The following is a 24,088-nucleotide window of genomic DNA, read 5'->3' on the forward strand; positions in this document are numbered from 1 at the left end:
TTACTCTTAATCACACCCCATAAGAAAGTTTGCCTCCATCAAAATCCATTATATAAGAATTCAAAATTTGTAGCACATTTAGTCATTTTGTATCCGTCGGATCGTTATTTGATTTATATAGTGAATTATGATAAAAACAAGCATTTTTGGTGGATTAAAATTTATATGAGATGTCAGATTGAAGTCAACACTTCAATGGACTACAATAGAAAGGTTTTTTATCTCCACAAATTTTTGTAAGCACGTGGCCGACGCTATTGTTAATTTCAAATATTATTAATTATTAAATTACAGTCGCCTCTCCACATCTCCACATATTGAAGGGACCATCGAGATAGGGAGAGATCGAGGAATGGAAGGAAAATTGAAATGGGCACTAGATCCAAAAAAGCTTGTTGCTATGAAAAACGACAACAAAACAAATGAACCGTTTGTTTGAGAAACTGCATATGTAACATTTTTGGCCAAAATGAGATTTTTATATATTCTGAATCCTCTTCCAAAAATACGTATTCTGGCAAAAAAAACGAAAAAAAAAATTTGTTCAGGAATATATCTAGACCAACATTTGAAAAGGGCGTAACAACCAAAATTTATTCCTTCTGATTCTTCGTCCACATATATAGCTATATATGTAGACAAAGAATCAAAAGGAATTAATTTTGGCTGTTACGCCCTTTTCAAATGTTGGTCTAGATATGATTTTTTTTTCGTTTGTTTGAGAAACTACATATATCCACGCACTTTGAAGAGCAATTGTGGAGTACTGGTTACAGTTCTTGCACTAGAAATGCCCCAGGGTGTTGAGTTTTGCCAAAAACTATTGATCTGTATCGAATAAATCGAAAGATTCGTTGCCAATTTGTTCAAAAACAGTTTATTGTTGTTTTCTCGAAATTGTGTGAAATGGACTTATGCAGTTTCTCAAACAAATGATTCAAATGTCATATCATGTTGTTGATATGTTGGTATTGTCCACAGATGGTCTAGTAGCCTAAAAATTTGAGCATATCGACATAAGGAGAGTAAATCCAGAGCAAAATATGATCAGAACACATCGAGATAGAGAGATATCGAGATAGGGAGGTTATCGAGATGTAGAGTGCCCAAATGTATGTAGTTTGAAGGGACCGAGGAAACCATCGACATAGGGAGAGATATCGAGATACAGAACATCGAGATGTAGAGAGTCGACTGTAGTATTATGGAATTGGCTATTAGTTACATTATCGTTTAATTACCATTCTTAAGTTTGTTTCAGTTTTGCTTGAACTACCATCTCCGAGTTATAAATAATTTAGCAAAAATATCAATTATGATGCACGTGCATCATTCAAACACACTCCACATACTTTGTAGTACATATTCTAAGTATTTAGCTTCAATCATGCAAACAAAAAAAAATGAAATTTTGTATGAATTTTTTTCCCGGTTTTGGCAACATTAAAATCCGGTCGTGTTGCTAAAATCGGGAAGGGACTGTATTGTCTATCCGGAATAAATCTAGAACGCTTTTTATACCGAAGTTGGGTTTTTCTCCAGATACAAGCAAATAACCCAACTTCGGAAGTAGTGCGCTGGATTCGCCTAAAGATGCGCTAAATAACGCATCATTTAGTTTGACAGATAAAATTTCGGAAGAAAGTTCGGTACGAAAGTTCCAACTTCCGAATTTTAAGTTGGTGCTACGCCGATATTATCTGCTGGCAAGTTCAAAACTGTGAGCCCTAATATTTTAAACTGCACTTGGGACGCCATTTTTTTCACGTTCAGCCTAGCTCTCAATTGTAATATATTCGTTCTATGTGATAAATTTTGACTATTTGTTTTCACACATAGTAGATATTTGCAGTATAGATACATAGCATGAGTAACACAAATGCTGTTTATTGATCGATTATTTATAAAATAGAAGTGTAAAACCAAATAAAACGAATCATTGCTGTTTTTTCAGTGTTGTTGATCACTATTGAATTTGATAACGATTGACCATTGCGTTTCAGAATTATGAAGATAATTATGTATAGATATACACGCCCGTTTCAAATCACTCAGAGACTGAGTGAAATTGTATTGCCATCTCTTTTTTTCTCACGGAAATTTTACTCAATTTTTGTAAAAAGTGGAACTACTCAAATTTTGAGTAGTTCCACTTTTTACGAAAATTGAGTAAGATTTTTTTACTCGAGTAAGTGATTTGAAACGGGTGTGTAGTACGTTGGTGTCTTGGCTGAATGCGAGAAAGGCAGTATCACTACTAGGTGCATTGAATTGGGTTTTTATACACAGAAAGATACCCGCACCGCTAGGTCGATGAGTTTTCAATCAAGGAGAAACTAGTGGTCACTGACTGACTTAGGTAATACCGCAAATAACAATTCCAGCGATGCTGCAACGCAATGAACAAACAAATAAATCCATCCACCTTTTTGCGGATTAGCGATTAAGTGGGCGATTACCAAATAAATGCTTTCCATATTTGAAGAATTCATTCACCCTCACCATTTCTCCGGTCTCTCTGTAATTTAGGGTACATGTACCCGTTTTAACTTTCATATTCATACTGTCAAATAATAAATTAGTAAAAATTATTTACTTGTATATTTTTCAAACTTCAGGTTTTGCTAATGTTACTCTCACATTTGTTCAAGAACCCAAGTTTCGATGTGAATATAAAATAAGATGTGAAATAGAACTGTTGCCCTACCACAGCATTGTGACGAATTGAAGCGCGTCGCCGGAGTGGAATCAATTTCTTCCGATGAGTCACTGAATCGCACTTATATTAATATTTTTTAAGCTCCGATGAGATCGCGCAGACCGCCCGGCAGAGGTGTTAACTGGTCCAAGGTGGGCCACAATCGAGCTCATTTCAATAGTCTTCTGCGTGGATTCAATCCGGCCAGAAGTGATCGCCAGGTTGCGCGCTCTGCTTAGGTTGGGTGTCTTTCTCCCAGATCTTTCACTCGCGCGTTGGTTTACAGAAAAGTCGTGATCGTTATCTTCTCGAGCCGGGATGCTAATTAGAGTGATTCCGTTGGTTTGGCTGATTGCAGTCGTTGCCGGCGGAGATGGACCAGATTTCAGCTTTGGAGATATGGACTTCTCTATGGAGTATTTCAAAGCAGCTTATAATGCATCAACCAATTGTGTTGTTTCGCCGCTTTCGGTGAGGCTGGTTGTGGCTGCGTTTTACCAAGTGGCTGGGGCCACCGCGGAGCAAAGCCTGCAGCGAGCTTTCTATTTACCGTTGGAGAAATCGGTTGCCAGCGACAATGCGGCTGAGTTTTTGGAAGAAATCGCAGGTGGTTCTCAGTTGAAAATTGCCTTCAAAGCATGGAAAAATCAGGACCAGCTATCAGATGAATTTGCAACCGCGTTGCGAAAGATTCTCAAAACATCACCAGACAATGTAAGGTTCGAGGACAATGTCTCCACGGCAAACAGTCTGAACCGATGGGTGAGTGAAGCAACCGACGGAAAAATCCAGAAATTCGTCAGTACAGGAGATCTAAACAGCAACTCAGACCTTTTTATATCGAATGTCGTGGCACTGACAGCGTCATGGGCTGAGAAGTTCTCCACATCAAAAACGGATCGTCAAATGTTCGCTTTCGTTAATGGAGCTCGTCAAGTTGATATGATGCACGAGACATTAGAAGTTCTGTACAAGATGGACGAAACCTACCATGCGATTCAAATACCTTATAGTGAAGAGAGCGATCTTGCAATGTGGATTCTGGCTCCTCGCGGGCCATCTGGGAACTTTGAAACCCTCATGAATTCACTTTCATCTGGTTTGTTTGATGATATCGAAACAACGGCCATGCCAAAGGTTGTGGATATTTCCCTACCACGCTTCCAGGTTGGATTCAATCATGAGATCAAGCACATCATCCAAAGAATGGGTTACGGCGCATTATTTTCGCAGAATGACTTCAATGTTTTCAAAGGACGCAAGTCGCGTTTGAGCGATCTACGACAGAGTGCCATACTTACGGTAGAAGAGCAAGGTTTCGATGTTGCTGCCATTTCATGTGAGTTTTTCCTATTCATCTGTTTTTAACCACGAACTCAAACAAACGAATTTCTTTTTCCAACAGCCTCCAGAGCGGACTCCCCTTCCAAAAATATTCAGTTCAATGTGAATCAACCGTTCGTATTTATCATCAAGAAGATCTCAACCGATACGACAATCTTTGTCGGGCATTACTCCAACTATCAGTAAATTATTTAGCTCTAATTGAAGGCAATAAAATAGCTTCAAGTGTAAGCGAAATAACAAACTTCCTTCTTTTGGTGGTGTTTTGTGTCGAACGAAAGAAAATCTGTTTTTGATGGAGACGTCAATTTATTTTGTCTGGTCTAGCGTCACACGTTTCCACATGTTGTGGTTGGTGAGAGGCGATAAGCATGGATGGAAAAATGTGCGTTTTACAACCGACACTTGAAGTGAAAATTGATTTGGTCACAGTTCTGGTTAACACGTGTTAGCTTGTGGAGGATAAATGTTCGGCTATTTCGTGATCATTCGAAACGCTGATATGAGAAACGAGGTTTTAGTCCAGTTTACTTAGACTGTGTAATATTCCGTTCTTATTCCGTTCTATGCTATGGGCAAAACTTGGGACAAATCGGTCAACGTTTGGGTAGCTTGATTGGCACCGTTCACAATGAAGAACTATGATACACACTGAGTTCGTACAGAAAAAAAAATCAGAATGTTATGCTGAAAACCGCGAGATTATTAGAGTTTATCCGGCAAAGATATTACCATTTCTTTGGAATGTAGTTTGAGCAAATTTCGTTTCTTTTTTCACTAGAAAAGTTATAAATTCAGCCAGTATACTCATTTCAATTCACATAAGTAAAATGCTATCCCTAGTTAAATCATCATCCCGAAAGATCATTACACTAAAAGTTTTTTTTATTAACGAATGAACAATCTACTTTGGATTTAATAACATTGACACGTATGCTAACCATTACACACTGGGGAAGTCCGATGTCAAAAGAGAGAAAAAATCTAACTTTCTTTACGAACAACATATAAAAGAGATCAAGGGCTTATCCGAAAGGGAATTTTCCAAGGAATTCAATGCTTGCTGTTTCATGAACGTGGAACATTTCTATATGTAGTTATTGAGCACGTTTTGCCCCAACGTCCCATATATCACGAGTTTTCATGTTTTTTGTCATTTTATCTTTAAGACATTGTTCTCACGCTTAGTGGGTTAGAGTCCCATCGAAGGAAAGTAGTTACCTCCAATACATTTTTCAAATCATAATCTTGCACATAATGTACATATTCACATCTGAGTTTTCGAAAATCGACTTTCACCAATCTGTTTTTTCACTATTCTTTTCGAAAATAGATACACACGACAAGAAATTCCCAAAATTTCAGGTCCCTACGAGTTATAGTTTTTAGGATATTAGTTATCAAAGTTGATAAAAGGTAAAAACGCGGGTTTTCTCGACATAATCTTGCTTCACTTCATACCAGGTTTGTTTCTGATACGATACCAAGGTTTTTTTTTTTTTTCTTGTTGGGTACATTTTCCACTGCGACCAGTTGGTTGATCTATTGTGGCAGGCCCCGTTTTAATGTTTGTGCCTTGTCAGTGTGTCATATCACTATGAATATCACTAGTGACTTCCACTTGCTGATTGTAGGCATTTTTCCAATAAGGTATAACATATCTTATGAAATGTATTGCCTTACTGGGAGAAGTCATCCATACATCTGATGGTTGTATTAGTCCTTTATCGAAAAATTTGCGCCTTTTTTGGAAAAGTGCTTCACAGGTACACAATAAATGTTCCGAATCTTCCGTGTCCCTTTCGCAGAAACGACAGGTATCATCTTGAACTTTACATAGTTGTTTCAAATAATATTTACTCGGGCAGTGTCCTGTTATTAAACCGCAGAAGATATTTAAATCTTTTTTAGATAGACTGAGCAGTTTTTGAGTAACAGTTTTGTTGGGTGATATAAACCTTTTAGATTGCCTTGCTGTTATTGTTTTTTTTTCCAGATTTCATCAATCACATTTTTTTCCCAGGTTTTTAGTTCCATTTTGAGGGTACATTTTGAGGCCCCACAAAATGGTTCTGGTCCTAGGAAAGGTTTTGATGATCCAAGTCTTGCTAAACAATCTGCTTTTTCGTTACCTTCAATTCCACAGTGCCCAGGTACCCCAAGGTTTATATACCAAGGTTTATATATCGCATTGTATAGATAATTAAAAGAGCTTTCATATCATACTAATGAAAATCGTAATATCATGAAGGGAATTTTTTTAAATCAAAATACGAACAAAACGAATGAAAACTAGAGGTATTTCTTCAACTTTAAAATTCAGCCACTTTTTTCACTGCATTTCCTCGCATTCCCCCGCGGAGATATTCAAGTGTGTACTTTCAGATTCCCACGGAAAATCTTGCGCAAACTTAAGCCATTTTGAGAAAACGCGATTTGAAAAAAGAAACTTGTCTTTTTTTTCCGTAGTGTGCATCATTGCAACACATAAAGCTTGATCCACTTAGTATTTGGCCGTTTATTTCCTGCGGCGCAGTACATCACATCGTTTCGGAAGGTTTGATTAATTTATGGCGAATGTTTCATCAGTATTTATTGATACTCACGTTCAAAAGTTATCGAAAATGGAATGCGAGAGATGGGAACAAATTTCGCACACTCACGTGGGAAATCCAACATGATCAGGAGGAAGGATTTCAAAGTATCTAAAATTACTGAAATTGAGCTTGAGCTTGAGCTTGATTGACTGCTCGTAGTTGCTACTCCATTATGACCAGATCAGCTGTTCTTGCACAGGGAACCAACAGATGTTTGCTTGGGACTAGCACACATCTTCAATGTACAAGTACTGGTGATCTCATTTGTTAGGTCATACTGGCGCCTGCCATGTCAGAATGCAAGTCAATGTTGGGAAGGGGGAGGAAATGATGATGCAATCACTCGCCCACTGCAAGCCGAATATACCTCTGCACTTGCCACGAGTTCATGCGGAATTTGTTGGAGTTTCTGGGTTAGGTTGGAGAGGCAGAGGTCCGTCTTGGTTAACGAGCTGCCAATGTGATAGATAGGAGAAGGTAACTGATGGAATTTCTAGTTGGATGTAGGAAACGAGCTTTATAGATCATTTCCAATTCTAGCAGATTACTGCTAGAATACTCAAGTTGAAGGTATAGGAATAGTAATGGAAACGGTATGGAAGTCCATTTCCAGTTCTAGCGATTGCTAGAACAGGAGAAATAAAGAGAAAGATACAAAGTAGGAGAATGGAACGGACCTGGGATTGAACCCACGACCTCCTGCGTATGAGGCAGAAGCAGTAGCCATATGACTACCAAGCCCGCTTATCTAAAATTACTGAAATTGACTGTAAAAACTGTCAAACGTGATCGGGAAAATCTATTGCTAGATCGCGTAGAACAAAACAACCGTAGAAGTGGAACATACGACCAAAAACTACAAGTGAAAGTCTGCAGAGCAGTTCGGAACAATTCTGGGATTTTCTTGCGTGATTTAGCAAAAAGATTCACTGCGTCGTACAGCACAGCTCAAATAATCTGTTGGCGCGAAGGTTTCAAATCGTATGATGTCAGTAACCATCCCAACAGGACCCTGAAACAGAACCTGGTTGACGAAATACAATTGATGTATTTTGATGGGTGATGAAACTAATATTAAAATGGACTTTCAATTCCCGGGACACAAGTTTTACCTTTCCTAATGGAAGGGTAATGTCCCACGAAAATTCGAATATGTCTATGCAGGCAAGATTGCCCACAAATTGATGGTATGTCAAAGCATCTGCAGTTGTGGAAAGAAAACTAAAGTTTTCATCACTGGAGCGACCATAAATGGGCAAATATACAATAAGCCATTTTATAGAAAGCTCAAATGACAGGAGACCAAATACTAATATCACAGATAACAGATGTTGAGGCTGGCATCCTATACGTGTGTAAACATCCGCAACCGTTAATTGAAATGTATTTTAAATTGGGACCGCGTTTGGCAATCGATTGGAGATGGCGCAAGGATCATTGTTATTGAAAACGCAGCCTGATTGCGGCTGTCAAATGCATTGGCTGCGTTCGACGGTTGTAATTCAGCTGCATCCTTAGGTACTGCCGCAATCAGTTGAGTAGATGGCAGTAGTGGGCCAACGTATATCAATTCAAAAGTTTACACAGGATTTTCAATAAAATTTGTTCTAGCTTCAATGTCTGTTATCTGTGCTAATATTTACATTTTACAAGGAACATTTGCGAAAATGAAATGAAATGATGATGACGAAATGATGTTGATTTACATGCAAATTTACCAAAACGAAGACCGAGCCGTTCACTCAAAATTTCGATCAGCTGTTCGAATCTGTCTCATAAAATGGCTTATATAGGGTAAGACGGTATAATATGCCCCCCCTAAGACAATTCCTATGAAAACTTTTTACTTTTCAACGTAATGTATGCAAACTTTGTGTTATTTGGTAGTTCAACAAGTCGCAAATGCATTGTCTGTGAGTAGTCATATAAAAATATTACTGAGAATATGTAATAAAGCTTTTTTGAAAAGTCGTGAAAAACTGGATTTCGAAAAGGGCCTGGGCAATACGCCCCACCGTAATCAAACACGTTTCATAGTTTATCATTAGTATTTTATCTATCCCATAACAAAAAGGTTACAAATCCTTATGTGCTTGGCATTGAAAAACCAACATAAGTCCATTTAAGCAGGTGTAAATTACATTTCAATATTGTCCATACAAATTGGAAGCAACTGCTGCAGCTGCGCTTGTGTACAGTTGGTAAGGGCATACCGTCCTGCCTACACTGGGGCGTTTTGGCCAGTGAGACATGTTTTCGAAAATCGTTACATTTTTGAAGATGGAAGCAATTTAATATCATATTAACAACTGAGAAAAGTTATTTTGTTGCCCAACTGAGTGTTCCAGTGCAAGTTTTCCGAACAGTATGCTAGAGTCGCTCAAGAATGTTGAGCAAACAAACATGAAAAGTTACATCAAAACTGTACCTTTTTGTATTTTGCTATTATTTTCATTGTGTAATAGAAAAATACTTCCACATTCACATAGTATGATGGTTTTACAAATATTTATAGGTTCCAACTGATTTTTACTCTTAGTTAGGTATAGTTGTCTAGAAATCAAAGGGGGGCGTTTTGGCCAGGTGGGGCGCATTATACCGTCTTACCCTACTGGGTGTCTTCAGATGCGATTTTTGCCATCCATTCAATCACACGACTGTCCGGTGTTGCTTTGGCCTGACTTAAGGCTCTATAAACCGTAATCAATCCGATAATAACGATGATTTTATTCGAATCCGCACTAATACTAATAAAGTTTTGAACTAAATTCAATATTTTGGGGCTATTTACGGACTTACCCTCCATCATAATATTTTCATGACATTTCCATATTAATGTTTCACTTATCAAAACAAGCAATTACTGAGGAATTGCTGGAAAAACGCTGAAAACTGCGTTTTCCCTAGGCCGATATTCGTATGTTCATCGAACGCATACTAACGTTCGAACGTTCGGATAAAACACATACACACTTACTTGATTTTTCACTTGATCTTTACCCATCATTTCCTAGATTTTATCACTCCTAAAACATATTTACTAACTGAGTTTCACATTTTTCTTCAATCTTGACTACCAATTAATTTACTTCACGCCCAAAAACTGTCGAAAACTGCTTTCCAAATATCGAAGTGAGAGACAAGTTTGACGACTGTATTGTGGATGCAATAAAATGCGGAAGACTCAAATTCACTAGCGCAATAAGTGGAATGGTGAGTGCAAAATCTACGCGACGCAACTTCATTCAATCCGAACAATGCATACACAAGAAAACAATCATCTCTTCACCGCTGTCATCTCTGTATTTATTGGAAAAAATCATTGCTGTTTGTCGGATTGATCAATAAAACCAAAAAATAAAAATTTTAACATGTTATGTAAGCTTCTATTACATTCCAAGTGGTGTATACAAATTTTTAAATCGTCAAATACCCATATATTTGGTACACCATGAAGATGTCTTATGATATAAAATAAACAATTCGTCAAGTCTGGCAACATTATGCATCAGCGGGCATATTTTTACCACCCCATAAGCCATTTTATGAGACAGATTCGAACAGCTGATCGAAATTTTGAGTGAACGGCTCGGTCTTTGTTTTGGTAAATTTGCATGTAAACCATCATCATTTCGTCATTATCATCATCATTTCATTTCATTTTCGCAAATGTTCCTTGTAAAATGTAAATATTAGTATTTGGTCTCCTGTCATTTGAGCTTTCTATAAAATGGCTTATTTCCACCCACCCCAGTTGTAAACAACATTTATTTATCGCTGCTGCACTTTTCCGTACCAATTGCATCACTATTGTAATAGTGACAAGTGATACAGTCATTATTTTTCAAAACATTGTGATGGAGTCTTGAGCCTTAACAAGCTGCCATTACAGACGGGATGTAATGGAATGTATGAACCGAATGATAATGACGTTATTGAAAAAAACTACCAACCTACCAAAATGCCCAACGAAAAATATTAGGCAATTATCAGAGGGAAACTTAAGAAATGGTGCAAAACAATCAGAAAACCATCTTATATGGATAAGTGGTGTGAAAAAATGTCAGATCAAGTTGTCCGTTCTACTCTGCAAAAAATATCGAGTGGTATTGAGAGAAAAATTCGAGAATTCATCCGAAATGCCGATGAATAATTTTTCGATACTTTTTCCTTCAAAGTCTACACCCAACCGGCGGTTGTTAGATTTTCTAACAATTCTGTATAAGAATCTACCAAAACCTGTATAAGAACTGGGCATATGCGAAATTGCTAGATTCTTATACAAATATTGTATTAGAATCTAACAATATTGTAAGCTATTCTTACATTTTTTGTATAAGAATCTAATAATTTCGCATATGCCCAATTCTTATACAGGTGTTGGTAGATTCTTATACAGAATTGTTAGAAAATCTAACAACCGCCGGTTGGGTGTATTAGATTCCCTGTATAATAAAACCTGAACCACCTTTTTATGTACTTCTTCGGCAAAGAAATATGTAATTTTGTGCGGCCAAATACTAAGTGGATCAACCTTTATTTCAATATTTTACTATAATAAACGTTCTTCCCTTTTTGTTCTTGATATTTTGTGAATAAAAGTTCAATGTCGTCTAGATTTTTTTTTTGTTGAGCTGTCAAAATATTAGGCCCTTTTCAAAAGTTATTCGCGAAATGATCGAGATTGTTGTTTAACAAAATTTTCCTGTTATAACAACATTATAAAACATCGTATAAGCTCGAAAGAAGGAAGAAAGTATTTATGTCCGCCTGTTTGTATGGGGAGGCCCCACAAAGGCGTGGTCAAATATCCGGAAAATAGGCAATTAACTTTCATTGAATTTTTTCTAGTTGTTTTTTTAATCTCATTTGCAGAATTAAACTTAAAAGTGATAGTTCGAAAATTAAAAAACCACCCGGTCAGACCCTTAAAATTAAGTTCAACACCATTTTCTTCATTCTTCATGTATGTCTTCTGTAAAAAAAAAAATATTCACAGATAATTGTAGATATTATTGTTGGGACAAAGCAAGACCATGCTGAGGGTGGCTGTATTCGATTCCCGGTGCCGGTCTTGGCAATTTTCGGATTGGAAAGAGCTGCGAGGCGGCTCTGTCCCAGTGTGGGGATGTAATGCCAATAAGAAGAAGAAGAAGAAGAAGATTGTCGAAAAATGTTGTAATATCTGAGTTGATGATGATGCTTTGATAATGAACCGACCGGTACAAGATGAAGAGGTGTGCAGCGGTCACGGTGGATCGACCAAGTGGGACACGGCCTGCGAATCCTTCGCAGACTTCGAGGCCATGGATCGAGTAGAATGGAGACGGCTTCTTTATGTAGCGAAAGTCACAGCGGCTTTGGTTTGTTTAAAAATAAATAAATAGTTGAAATGATCACTCAATTAGGTAACTAATAATCGATCCATTATAAGTTTATTTCGGATATGCGAGTAATACTGCGGCCAGAATCGCATGGATTCGACGAGGAATGGATTCATAATGTTGTTGATAAGCATTTCTTCCAACTGCTTTAACAATAATGGAGGAAGAAATACGTTTTTCACTCTTGCTTCGAGAGTTGACCATAGCGGCTCAATTATATTGAGGTCCGGCGATTGTGCAGGCCAGGGCAGGTGATCAAAATCATCAGCATGTGCTTCGAACCACGTATTGATGATCTTCGCTCTGTGATTCGGAGCGTTATCATCCTGAAAGATTACATTCCCTCCAGGAAAGACCGACTCCATCGTCGGCAGCACCTAACCATCATGCTTTCTTGCGTTCGCATTCTTGGGTTTTATCAGCGGTTTGGCAATAGCAGCGTGGCTATACAGATTCATTTTTTGCAGTTCTCTACGAATGTCTCTAAAATGCTACGTCGTCCTCTAATAATGCTGAGGTCGAATTTTATCCAGGTGTGTATGTAATCAGTAATCATCTTAAGAAACCAAAACGTTGATGAAAATTCTATTTTTGTAGGTTTTGTTGCTGCAAAACTTTTGCCTTATGTTTTTTGTAATAGCCTTTCGCATGAGTCTATGCTAGCGCTTTTTTCAGGTTACAATTCTTTTGTTCTCATTGCATGGTGTGCAGAAGCTTTGTGTAGGTATATAAAAAAAGTAGTCTTCTTGTTGTTTGGTTCATAATGTCGTCCGTGTTTTCCGTGTTCCAGCGTGAGCGCATAGTCTGTGCACATGAAGCAGGTGCATCGATTACGGAAACCTGCAAATTGGTAGGAGTATCTCCCGCAACAGTTTGCAGAATTATGGCCCAATACATGGAGGGAAAAGCAGCACCAGGAAAAACCAAAGGACGAAAACGGAAGCTGGATGACCGACAACAACGCTCATTGCGACGGATCGTCAAATCAGACCGTCGGATTTCTGCTGTAAAAGCAACTGCAGCTATGGAAGATTCGGTTTCTACTTGGACCGCGCTGCTATTGCCAAACCGCTGATAAAACCCAAGAATGCGAACGCAAGAAAGCGATGGTACAAAGCCCACAAAGACTGGACAGCGCATCAATGGCAGCAGGTCGTGTGGTCTGATGAATCATCGTTCACACTTTTTCCAACAACTGGACGAGTATACGTTTGGCGCTCACCGGAAGAGGCTTATAATAAAGAGTGTCTCCTTACTACCGTCAAGCATGGCGGTGGCTCAGTAATGGTGTGGAATGCCAAATATTGGCATGGACATGGTCCTATTATGGCACTTAAGGGCAAAGTGAAGGCTGCCGATTATCAAATTATTTTGGAAGACAAGGTATTTGTTCATATGATGACAACTACTGAACATGACATTTTTTTTTATTTGATGGTTAGGCACTGCCGATGATGGAATTGTTCTTTCCTGGAGGGAATGGAACCTTTCAGGGTGATAACGCTCCGTTTCACAGAGCGAAGATCATCAAAACGTGGTTCGAAGCACATACAAGTGTGTGTGACAAGTCGAGTCAAGTACAAGACACTGAAGACGACCACACAGTTGTGGTCGAAATACGTATCTGCAAAGATAACGAAAATTAACTGGTGGAATTAAATGGACAGTACTTAATTCGTCTTAGACGGTTTAATACATTCCACTAAACGAGCTTAATATATTTTTCTGAACTAAATTAATCCATCCCCCGTCGAATCCAGGCGTTCTGGTGGCAGATGGATCGTCCTTATGAAAACATAAAAAAAATTAACGCGTAACCGAAATAAATTTATGATGGATCGATTATTACCTAATTGAGTGATCATTTTAACTATTTATTTATTTTTAAACAAACCAAAGGCAATGTGGCTTTCGCTGAATAAAGATCTCCATTCCGTCTCCATTCTACTCGATCCATGACCTCAAAGTCTGCGAAGGGTCCGCAGGCCATCTTACACTTGGTCGATCCACCGTGACCGCAATCGGGTTGTCGTCCGACATTCTGGCTACATTGGCCACTTCCCCCGGGACACCTGGAACCTACTACAGAGTGGTCATGACAGCTGCTGGTTCTAAAATGCATTTAGAAGTATCACCTCGAAAAATCTTGAAGTTTGGTACCCATATTGATATAGTTCTGGACGTTTTTCCAATTAACCACTTTCCCCGGGACACCTGGAACCTACTACAGAGTGGTCAGGGCAACTGATCGTCCTGAATATGCTGCCTAAAGCATCTTCATGAAAAATTTTAATGTTTGATGCCAATATTGATATGATTTCGGATAATATATACGTGATTGGAAGGATATACTTCGATAATTAACCATAGTATCGAGAAACAGGTTTACTGAAATGACTATGGTCTCGGACGTTTTTTAACGGATCTTAGCGCAACCGTCCGCATTCAATTTTCAATAAGATCTAGTTTCTAGGAAAATGCTATTCATCGATGTAACTTCAAACCACACAAAAATACGAGCGGCAAAATAAATGTGTTTTTAACATGGCCTCCGAAAATCCGGAACATCTCCGGTGTCCGGTGGCCAGTATTCGTGACCATGCATGTTCCTAAGTCTTGACAAAGTTTGCCGTCAAATGCTTCTGGTTTTGTCCAATTTCATCAATTTTTCAAAAAGTTATAAGAATTTGAATTTGGGCCAAATTTTGCCTATCTCAATCATTTTGCCTAACTCCTGTATTGTTGTAATGTGTAAAAGCACTTCCAGTTTCTGCTAACTAATCAAACTAATCATTCCAGAGGACTTTCCAAGACATTTGTCAATGTTTTGAATGGCAACCATTTTGAAAATTGAAGAGAGATCAGAAACCAGGTGTTTTCGGAATAGCAATGTGCATTGGATTCTGAGGTAGTGGAACAAGTTTGATGTTCATGCGTTTCAAGATTATTTGACCTTTCTCGTATACTAGGAACTATACTAAACGTATACATACTAAAGAATAATTCAGATACACATAGTGTTTATACCAATCGACTCATGAGCATGAGCATGAGCATGAGCATGATGACCGTACAATTCGTAGTTGCTACTCCGTGATTGACCAGAACAAGCGAAATTGCACAGAGAACCAATTGGATGGCGCCTGGGTATAGCTTTCCATCCTCAATGTGCACGTTTCGGTTGCTCAAAGCTTTTAGAGTCAATAACGGCGCTGGCCACGTCCTTACGGTCATCGAGGAAGGGAGGGAATATTAGTGTGACATCCGTTGCTACTAAAGACCGAGAACACCTCTGCATCTCCACAGTTGTCACAGGAAGGATTTTTTGTTATTTGGGAGAAGTTAATGGTAACATAAATCAGGATACACCTTGGTAAGTGGTTCGACTTATGCAACCCTCATCATTCATTTGGACACACATACTAATTCACACTATTATACTCAGTGGCGCACCCCCAATCCACCTGTGCACTGAGTTTAAATTTAAGGAATTGGTGTGCGGAAATGCCTAGAATAACTAGACTTTGATTAGTATAAACGACTCTGATAATTTTCTTTTCCATTTGGGCTGTCAAAATATCAAAATTTTCACTTTTTGGGTCGGCACAGGTAAAAAGTGAGGCTACGCGACGCCACTGATTATACTAACAGACATGTATTGCACACATTTTTCGTTTCCACCTGGATACCATAATAAACTGTCAATCAAATTTTGTATTTTGAGACACGACTTGCTAGGATCTTTGCATTTAGTTACTAAAGTTGAACGTCGACTTTTTATCACAAGAATGCGTTTTACGAAGGTGTTAGATATCAAGCAGAATCCTTCTTAAAGGCCTAATGAACAATATTAGGGGTAAGCATTTGGCAAACGTTTTTCTTGAAGAGATTCATCCTGATTCCTGTACACTGATATGCTGCAGGCAATCCACATCATATTGAGAATGAACATGCACATTTGGATTTGGCAATGTGGATTGACTTGAGGAACTTTAATGTCTAGAATTACCAACAGTACTAAATAGTTACATGGTTTTTCAAATTACCGGTTATATATATTACGGATCTTGTATTCAATATTACATTATATTAAAGTTTCAGAATTTTTAACTGCACTTGATATGATGATTTAAGTATCAGCGACATGAGTGATATAAGGTATTTTTATGGCCGACCTTGACATCTTGATAGAAAAGCTTTCATCGTTAAAGGTGGCAGGCTGCATGTTACATTGATTTTTACCCTTGCATGTCGCATCTCAGAACACATAGACATATAAAAAGACAGGAACACCATCTTCGACCAGAGGTTGTACAGACTGAACACTTAACACCTTGCATGAGACAACGGACAGAACACATAACACCCAGTGGGCCAGTGGAGAATTTTTGATCACGAAAAGTGTTCTCCTTACTGGGGCGGGAATCGAACCCACACTCCATAGCACATGCGTTTAGACGATTGACGTCGCTAACCGCACAGCCACGAAGCCCACATTTTTGGATCAACCACCATATTATATACATATATGTACGCTGTAATTAAAAATCTTCATTATATTATCTACACAGTCAACCTGTCTGTCGTCTCTCACCCCACCACCCTGATTATCCCAGGCAACGTAGCCTTAACTTCGGCTTTGATGTAAAGTGTATTCGGTACAACCCTTTTCCGTATATACCGTATATACTAATTCACACAGCACACGCTCACATCTGTATTTAGGCGGTTTATACTGACAAGTGCAAATGCTTACTCATACAAATATCATTGGACGCGTTCGTTTATGCAACGCCATTTTCTAACTTTTCGAATTTGTGGCTTGGTGCGAAGTGCAAGTTAGTTGAAGTTTCCGCGTAAAATGGAACAAGTTCGAGATGAAAGTGGAAATATTTTTGGCTTTTAAATATTCCTGGCGATGGTGATTGCCTATTCGGATCAATTGTCCATCAGCTTTTTGGAATGACCCCTAAACATCCTTCATTTAAGACCTACAGCCAGCATATCAGGGAGGTTGCAGTGGCCGAAATCCGCCAGAACTTGCATTTGTATATTGAGACTGTAGAAGCTTATGCATGTGAGTTGATTTCCTCAAATTGCTCAGTTGCGGAAAAGGTAGATATATATCTGGGTAGATTATACGTTACGTGAGCGACGCGTTTTTTCTTTCAATTCTCCATCAATTGACGTGTACGGTCGCTTCCGATGAAACCATTGGACTGATTCGGTGTCTAGCTGCAGATGAAATCGAGAATATGCCTAGAGGGTTTCTCGCTGCTTGCGGTTTTGTTTGTGATGACACAAATGATTTGTCAAGTTTTGCGCTCCGTCTACGGGCTGGACGTCATAATGGTGGACTTGCATCTCTCTTGGTACTATCTGCTCTGCTGAACATGACGATATTTACCCATGGTGGACTTCAAGGTGTTCTACGATATGACCCATCTGAGCGTACATCAAATACTTCAATTCACATACTGGAATACACAACGAGCTCCGGAACTATGTATGGTAGTGTTCTGTTTACAGAGCATGTTCACCGTCACTTGTCCACGATACGTCGTGATTTACCCGATCCAATGTTAGTCGCTCAGAAGGTGGCTAGGAGAGAACTGACAGATTCCCAACTAACTGACAATTTCCCCGTTTCGGTTGACTCAAAAAAAGGATTGCGTTTCGCCTCACTAAGTGTAAACGGTTGTCGTTCCTCGGACAAACGAGATGCGATTGATGCCTTGTTAATGGCCCAACGAGTGCAGATAGCCGCACTACAAGAGGTGAATTTGGAGTGCGCGTATGCTTCGACGACTCATTTTCAGTGGCACATGAGTGGACGCACTGCTAATAGAAGAAGGGGCCTGGCAATTTTGATTCAAAAGGAGGTAAATGCCGTAATTCAGAAAAGCATATATGCAGGTACCAATATTCAACATGCCGAAATATTTTACCAGGTAATTTAATACTTGTAATTTTTGGAAATATATTCATTTGTCTTTCAGTCTGGTGACTGTTTTCGTACCTTGGATGTTATAAACGTACATGGACCAAATCGCGCTGCAGGCGTTTTCTTTAGCACTCTCGGAACCGTTGTTGGCCGATTGAGAAGTAGTGATCACCTTCTCATTGCTGGTGATTTCAATAGTCACTTGTCTAGTCTACAGCTGAGTGCAGACGAGATGTCGCTCATCGGAAAATATGCAGGACACGAGCATTTTAATGAAAACGGTCTTCAAATGAAATTGTTCCTCCGTTTGCATTCCCTTGCTGTTCGGTCGACACAACTCAACTCTAATGAGAGCTTCAGATGGACATGGACAAATGGCACGCTCCGTAGCCAAGTTGACCATCTGTTGACCGCTCTACATTCCGGATTGAATCTAAGGCGTTTACAATGTGTTCTTCACACCACGCTTTGTACCGATCACAAACTACTCTTGTGCAATGTCACTATCTCACGCACAAGTTCATCTTCCTCTAATCAAGGAAGAACAACGAAGCGAAACACTTCTGTGAGAACTAAGTTCAATGCTGAACCATCCCTACTAAGAAGACCCGATATCCAACAGAGATTTCAAGCACGGTTGGCCGATAATACTCCTGAGGCTGTATCATCTTTGACCGTTGATGAGACATGGCAACTGTTAAAGTCAAAGGTGTACAATTCCGCAAAGGATGTTTTAGGCAACATTTCGCGGATTCCTCCTACGAGGGAGTGCCGGAAAGCTTTAGCCGATGTGAAGAGATATTCTTTTCGAGTTAATCGTTCTGCACATGCTAAGTGGGTATTTAAGTTAGAGGAGGCACGAGACTTGCTGCGTAGGAAGCTTAGGGAATACGAGGAGAGTGAGATTCGCAAGTTTTTCCAAGACCTTCATCAGTACCCTGCTGGTGAGCGGATTAATCGAACTTTTCAGTATTTGAAACGATTCAACAAGAAGCGTAATGTATTCAGGACAACAGCAGCAACAATTCGCCTTGAAGACTGGACATTGAGTGATAATGGTCCATCTCTAATTCCGCAATCACTAACGGAGCCACAGGATTCAGAATTATTGGCGGCTCCTACTCTTATAGAAGTGCAGAATATAGTAAGCAGCATGAAGAACGGAAAGTCGCCAGGCGTTGACTCATTATACGCGGAGTTTTTCAAGTATTGTGACGATGGAACCATCTCAGAGCTTCCTACCGACTGGAAACACTCTTTAGTCGTGCCGATTCCAAAAGTAAAGAACCCCAAAACAATGAGCAATTATCGTCGAATATCCCTAAGCTGCACTGCTTATAAGGTATATGCAAGCTGGATTTTGAGAAAACTACAGAGTCTTGTTCCGGAAATTGGACCTCATCAGGCTGCCTTTTTGCCAGAGCGGTCGACAGTTGACCATCTACATGTTTTGCAGCGAGTTCTTCAGGAAAGATGGAATGGTGGACAATCAACCCTCATAATGTCTTTGGATATAGAAAAGGCTTTCGATAGGGTTAGTTTGGATTCCTTGCCTGCCATACTAAAAGGTATGTCTATTGATTATATATTCCGAAGATTTTTTAATTTTTTTGTTTATAAGGAAAGGGAGTTCCAGTGTCCTTCATTAACCGCGTACTGGAATGCCTGAGAGGTGAAGAGCAACAAGTTCTGTGGAAGAGTCAACTTTCGAGGCCATTTCATCGATCTAGGGGGATTAAGCAGGGCTGCCCATTGTCGCCGTTCATTTTTAATTTGATAATACAAGCAGTACTGGAGTCAGTAGCTGATGAAGTTCCTAATCTCCGTTTAGATCAAACCGACCGTATTACACTTCCTATAATATTGGCATTCGCTGACGATTTAATAATTATTGCTGATAATCAGGATGATTTGGAACTTATTCTATCAAAAATCAAAGAGTATCTATCATATGTTGGGCTTACCTTAAATGCTGACAAGTGTAAGTTGCTGGTTAGAGAGTCAAAAGGAGAACCTGTGACGGAGCTACATGTTGGAGGACAAATGTATAAGACAACCGAACCATTGCGTTATTTGGGCATATATTTAACGTCCAAACTGGAACGTCCATGACAGAATAGTCATGGAGTTTCTCAGGAATTACAATCCTACGTGGGAGCTAGGTCGTATAATTTACGAAAGTGTTATCGCTCCTAGCCGTAACTCATTGAGAAATTACGAGAGACAAATTGTTCAGAACATGGCCAGTTTGCGCCGGGGTTCTGACAATACTATGGCTATCCATTCAATTAATCGACGTTTGGGAAAACGTCGAATCACAAAAAAGGTCCGTATGTACCAGATGCGGTGGTGGGGGCATGTTCGTAGGCGGAATCCATCACACCCAATACGTTGTGCTGCACGTTTGCGAGCTCAGCATTTGCGGTCATGTCGTCCAAGTTTCACTTGGTGGGACAGTATACGTCAAACCATGGAGCGTTACGGCGATTTGAGTTACGATGAGTGGAAGGAACTAGCGCTGGACAAAGAAAGGTTTCATCAGAAGCTTTTACAAATTTATGACACAGAGGAGTCTGATGACAGCGATTGGGGTATGACAATGTTCTCATTATTTTGACTTTTTATTCATGTTTTGCTTCATTATTCCAGAAACGATCGAATCTTGAAAAAAAGTTTTCCATGTTAAACTGCCTATTTACCAGGATTTTGTTTTCAACATTGATTCTTAGAGTGAAGAAATTGTTTCCATTATCCTCAGTGGCGATTTCGAACAGTGCTTTTTATTTTCCTGTGTAAGTTAAACCATTTATTATCTACAACCAACCGAAATATTCAAAAGTGAGACAATAATAATACATAATAAAAAAAAACTAACTGTTCTGCCTGTTAACCACTCGATGTGATGGCGTTTCAAACCATTGTTGTTTTAATGAAATTGCTATTCCAACATAAATTCATTCAGTGTCATCTACTTCTACCCAATACAAAACCCTTGATCACCGTTAAAAATATTTCGGGACAGACTTGCGACTCTGCAAACAAACATTCCTTTATTGATTCATAAAAACAGCTAGGAGCATGTACCTAGCACTTTTCAGTTTTTCGTAAAGATTGTAAGGTTAATATTTACTTGCCAGTGCGAAAATGTTTTGTGAGAGACTGACAGCTACAGGTTGGTTGCCTTTTTCTTATTAGAATTAATATTTATGATTGATCCAAACATACAAACACAACGATAACACGTTCTAAAATCACTCACCAATTTTAGATGTACCCATACCGGAGAGTGTACCTACTTATTTATTCCAAGATGTGAACGAAATTATGAAATGTCCTTTGTGTATGTCCAGGTATACTTCCTCTTTGAAACAATACGGGTGATGCATTCATGCAAAGCTAATCACTGTAGTATCCATCCATCCATGCAATAATGTTACTCAACACAAGATCCATACTTCTACCACCAGCAACTCTCCGACATTATCACACACAAGTATTGCATAGTGTTTATACCAATCGACTCAAACGACGAAGTGCGTTATTATTAGTTTTGTTGTAACTCAACCCATGAAATCCGCCTTTTGGTAGGCAACTAATTTGCCACTTTACACGTTCAATCGCCTTGGGAAGTTGAGTAGTTTTATCTCGTTTTAAATATTGGAGTCTGAAAATATTTTCTTACGATTAAGAATGGGCCAAAGGTGGGTTAATCTGTGTTTTTATTATTCATTCACATTATAAATTCATATGATAATCTAATTCTAGTAACATAATCTAGCGGACCTTTTTTCCCAACATACGAGTCACTTTATATTCCTTCGACTGTTTCAGTGTTACCAGTTTCACCAACAATAAGCTGAGCTTTCTGAACAGTACTATTCTATTTAACTCTACTGCACTCCACTGCAATTGAATCGAGTACGAGACACTGAAAACGTTGAGGTCGAAATACGTTTGATTTGCCAGAGGAAATTCTTCTTCCAAATATTTCTTCTAAGGAAAATCATTTCGGATTTTCAGAAGAAACTCTTCCGGATTTCCAGAAGACTTTTTTCCGGATTTCCAGAGGAAATGTTCCCAAAGTTTCTAGGGTATTTCATGAAAATCACACATATTTTTAGTTTCAAGTAATGAACATTATACATGGTAGTGGGCAGATGAGAGATAAAAGCAATGGACAAAATTTGTTTTCTGCATGTGTTATGTGTTTATCTTTTTAATATTTTATATTAAATAGATAAACACATAACACATGCAGAAAACTAAGTGACAACTTGATTCTTGTTAGTGGTTAGTTGGCTATTTAAAATTGATTTGAAAATGAAGTTACATGGTTCCCTAATAGTGTTACGGTATTATTTGTATACAATAAGAATACAACTACGAATTCGTAAAACCCTTACGGCATTTCATTCGGCTTTATAATTGGCGTCAACTTCATCCCAATCACATCTGCTAAGCAAACACTCACATCGCATATGTGACGAAACCTCTCTCATCTGCCGCATCAAAGCCAGTCAGTCCCACGTTCAAGGGTGAAAGGTGTCCAATGGGAAAAAGAGCGGGCGCTTACCATCGATAACTGCCAAGGACAACACTCATTCAGAAGCGCCTCCTGAGCGCAGATTGATTTTGCAGTCATATGCACTTATTCCTATTCATTACCTCTGCTCCTCGATTCGCTGTGTCGTCTATCGGTCCCTATATGCTCCGGACTGTGGGCTACAAATAAAAGCAACTACGATAATCGTTATCGCATCTGTAAGATGGGTTCAATGTGATATGAAAAGTCAATCCTCAATTTCTTCCTACCTTGTAGAATCCTTTCAATGTACTTTTCTTGATTATTCGGAAAATATCATGTGCTTATGCTCTTATTTACCGTTATTCGAGTCTTTTCCCATCGACTTCCACTCTCTAGCCCACAGTTCCTCCGCTAGGCTAGAAATGTTGAAGGTAGTTAGCGTTGTTGATGCATGTTGTAAGCCACATTTACGCGCAGATGGAGTGTTTTATGAAGGGATAACTGGCGCTTGCTCGGTGCTTGGCTTTACAATGAGAGTGCGGCGCAGCGCAGCAAACATTCCTGCCTAATCACCCTCCGCTTCTGTTCTGTTTGGTTCAAATCGTTCGGCCAAGGAATCAGTCAGCTGGCGATGTGTGTGGTTGTTCGAATCCCGGAGTCCTGCAACTGAACCCAGGCCCCGTTCGTTTGTTGCTTTGACACATGCTCTGCATCTGCGCATTGTGAATATTTTATTTAAATCAACTTTCATGATTTTTAAACAATATGCACATGGGGAGGCGATTGACGGGAACGGTCACACATGTACTTTGTCTAGTGCTGTTGGCCGACCGTGGCCGTCCAGCGTGATTACCTTTCTCTGGCGGTCTTGCAGGAACCTACATTTGTTTGTCTGGGAAATTAATGTTCGCGCGCTGTGTTCGATTGGCATTTAAACTTTGGACGAATGGGAACGGTATGACAACATCTGTCCGGACCGACCGCTTTCCGATGGACGGCGGCGTATCGATGTTGTGTAAATGCAGCTAACGGCCAACTAACTAACGGCGCATGGCGTGAAAAGTCGTGTGCATTTGCATTTTATCTACACTTATTCTAATTAGGCCGTACCCAGATCGTGTGTGGGATCAAGGGAGACCGGAATTTTTCGTTCCCGTTAGCAATCAAGGGAGAATGTCAGATTGTCGGGAGCGTGACAACTGGATTAGTGCAGCTGTTGATGGCCAACTTGGTTGATATTTTCGAAGTTGTTCTGTTTGATTGGGCTTTTGATGTGATGTTTGCACTTACAAATACTCTAACATAAATTCACTTGAAATCGATAAATATTCAAATGAATCACCCGTTGCTGAAAAAAGGGGAACACATGGAAAGTGATTATTCAATTTCATGAAGCATTCATAAATACTAATTGACATGTTTCTGCATCCTTATTAAACCATTTTAAACGGAGGCCATGCACAACTGTCATGTTTATTATTCCTTCTGAAATTTCTCCAGTAATTCCTCCAGAATTTACTGTAAGAATCTCTTCCGCAACTCTAGGACAAAATTTCAAGAATTTCTTCAGGAGTTTCCGAATGAATCTCTGACGAA

General features: G+C 39.2%; 1 protein-coding gene and 1 long non-coding RNA gene across 2 annotated transcripts; one reads left to right on the plus strand and one right to left on the minus strand.

Moving 5' to 3' along the window:
- Positions 1–2,846: 2,846 nt before the first annotated feature.
- Positions 2,847–4,286, plus strand: LOC134214034 (neuroserpin-like). The gene is made up of 2 exons (XM_062693476.1): positions 2,847–4,037; positions 4,104–4,286. Exons 1-2 carry the CDS (start codon positions 3,017–3,019, stop codon positions 4,226–4,228), a joined length of 1,146 nt encoding a protein of 381 aa, XP_062549460.1. The 5' UTR covers positions 2,847–3,016; the 3' UTR covers positions 4,229–4,286.
- A 17,978-nt stretch (positions 4,287–22,264) lies between these two features.
- LOC134214035 (uncharacterized) lies at positions 22,265–23,533 on the minus strand. Its single transcript, XR_009979616.1, has 3 exons — positions 23,346–23,533; positions 22,780–23,205; positions 22,265–22,689 (listed from the first exon to the last, which is right to left on the minus strand). It is a non-coding gene; the product is annotated as an uncharacterized LOC134214035 (long non-coding RNA).
- Between the last annotated feature and the right edge of the window lie 555 nt (positions 23,534–24,088).

This window comes from Armigeres subalbatus, chromosome 2 (assembly GCF_024139115.2).
Source record: "Armigeres subalbatus isolate Guangzhou_Male chromosome 2, GZ_Asu_2, whole genome shotgun sequence".
Classification (NCBI taxonomy): domain Eukaryota; kingdom Metazoa; phylum Arthropoda; class Insecta; order Diptera; family Culicidae; genus Armigeres; species Armigeres subalbatus.

What these genes read in the sequence shown, in the direction of transcription:
- LOC134214034 (XM_062693476.1), top strand. Translation starts at nt 3,017, where the DNA reads ATGCTAATTAGAGTGATTCCGTTGGTTTGGCTGATTGCAGTCGTTGCC. An exon ending in CGATGTTGCTGCCATTTCAT is followed by an intron (nt 4,038 to 4,103) that starts GTGAGTTTTTCC and finishes TTTTTCCAACAG; the next exon opens with CCTCCAGAGCGGACTCCCCT.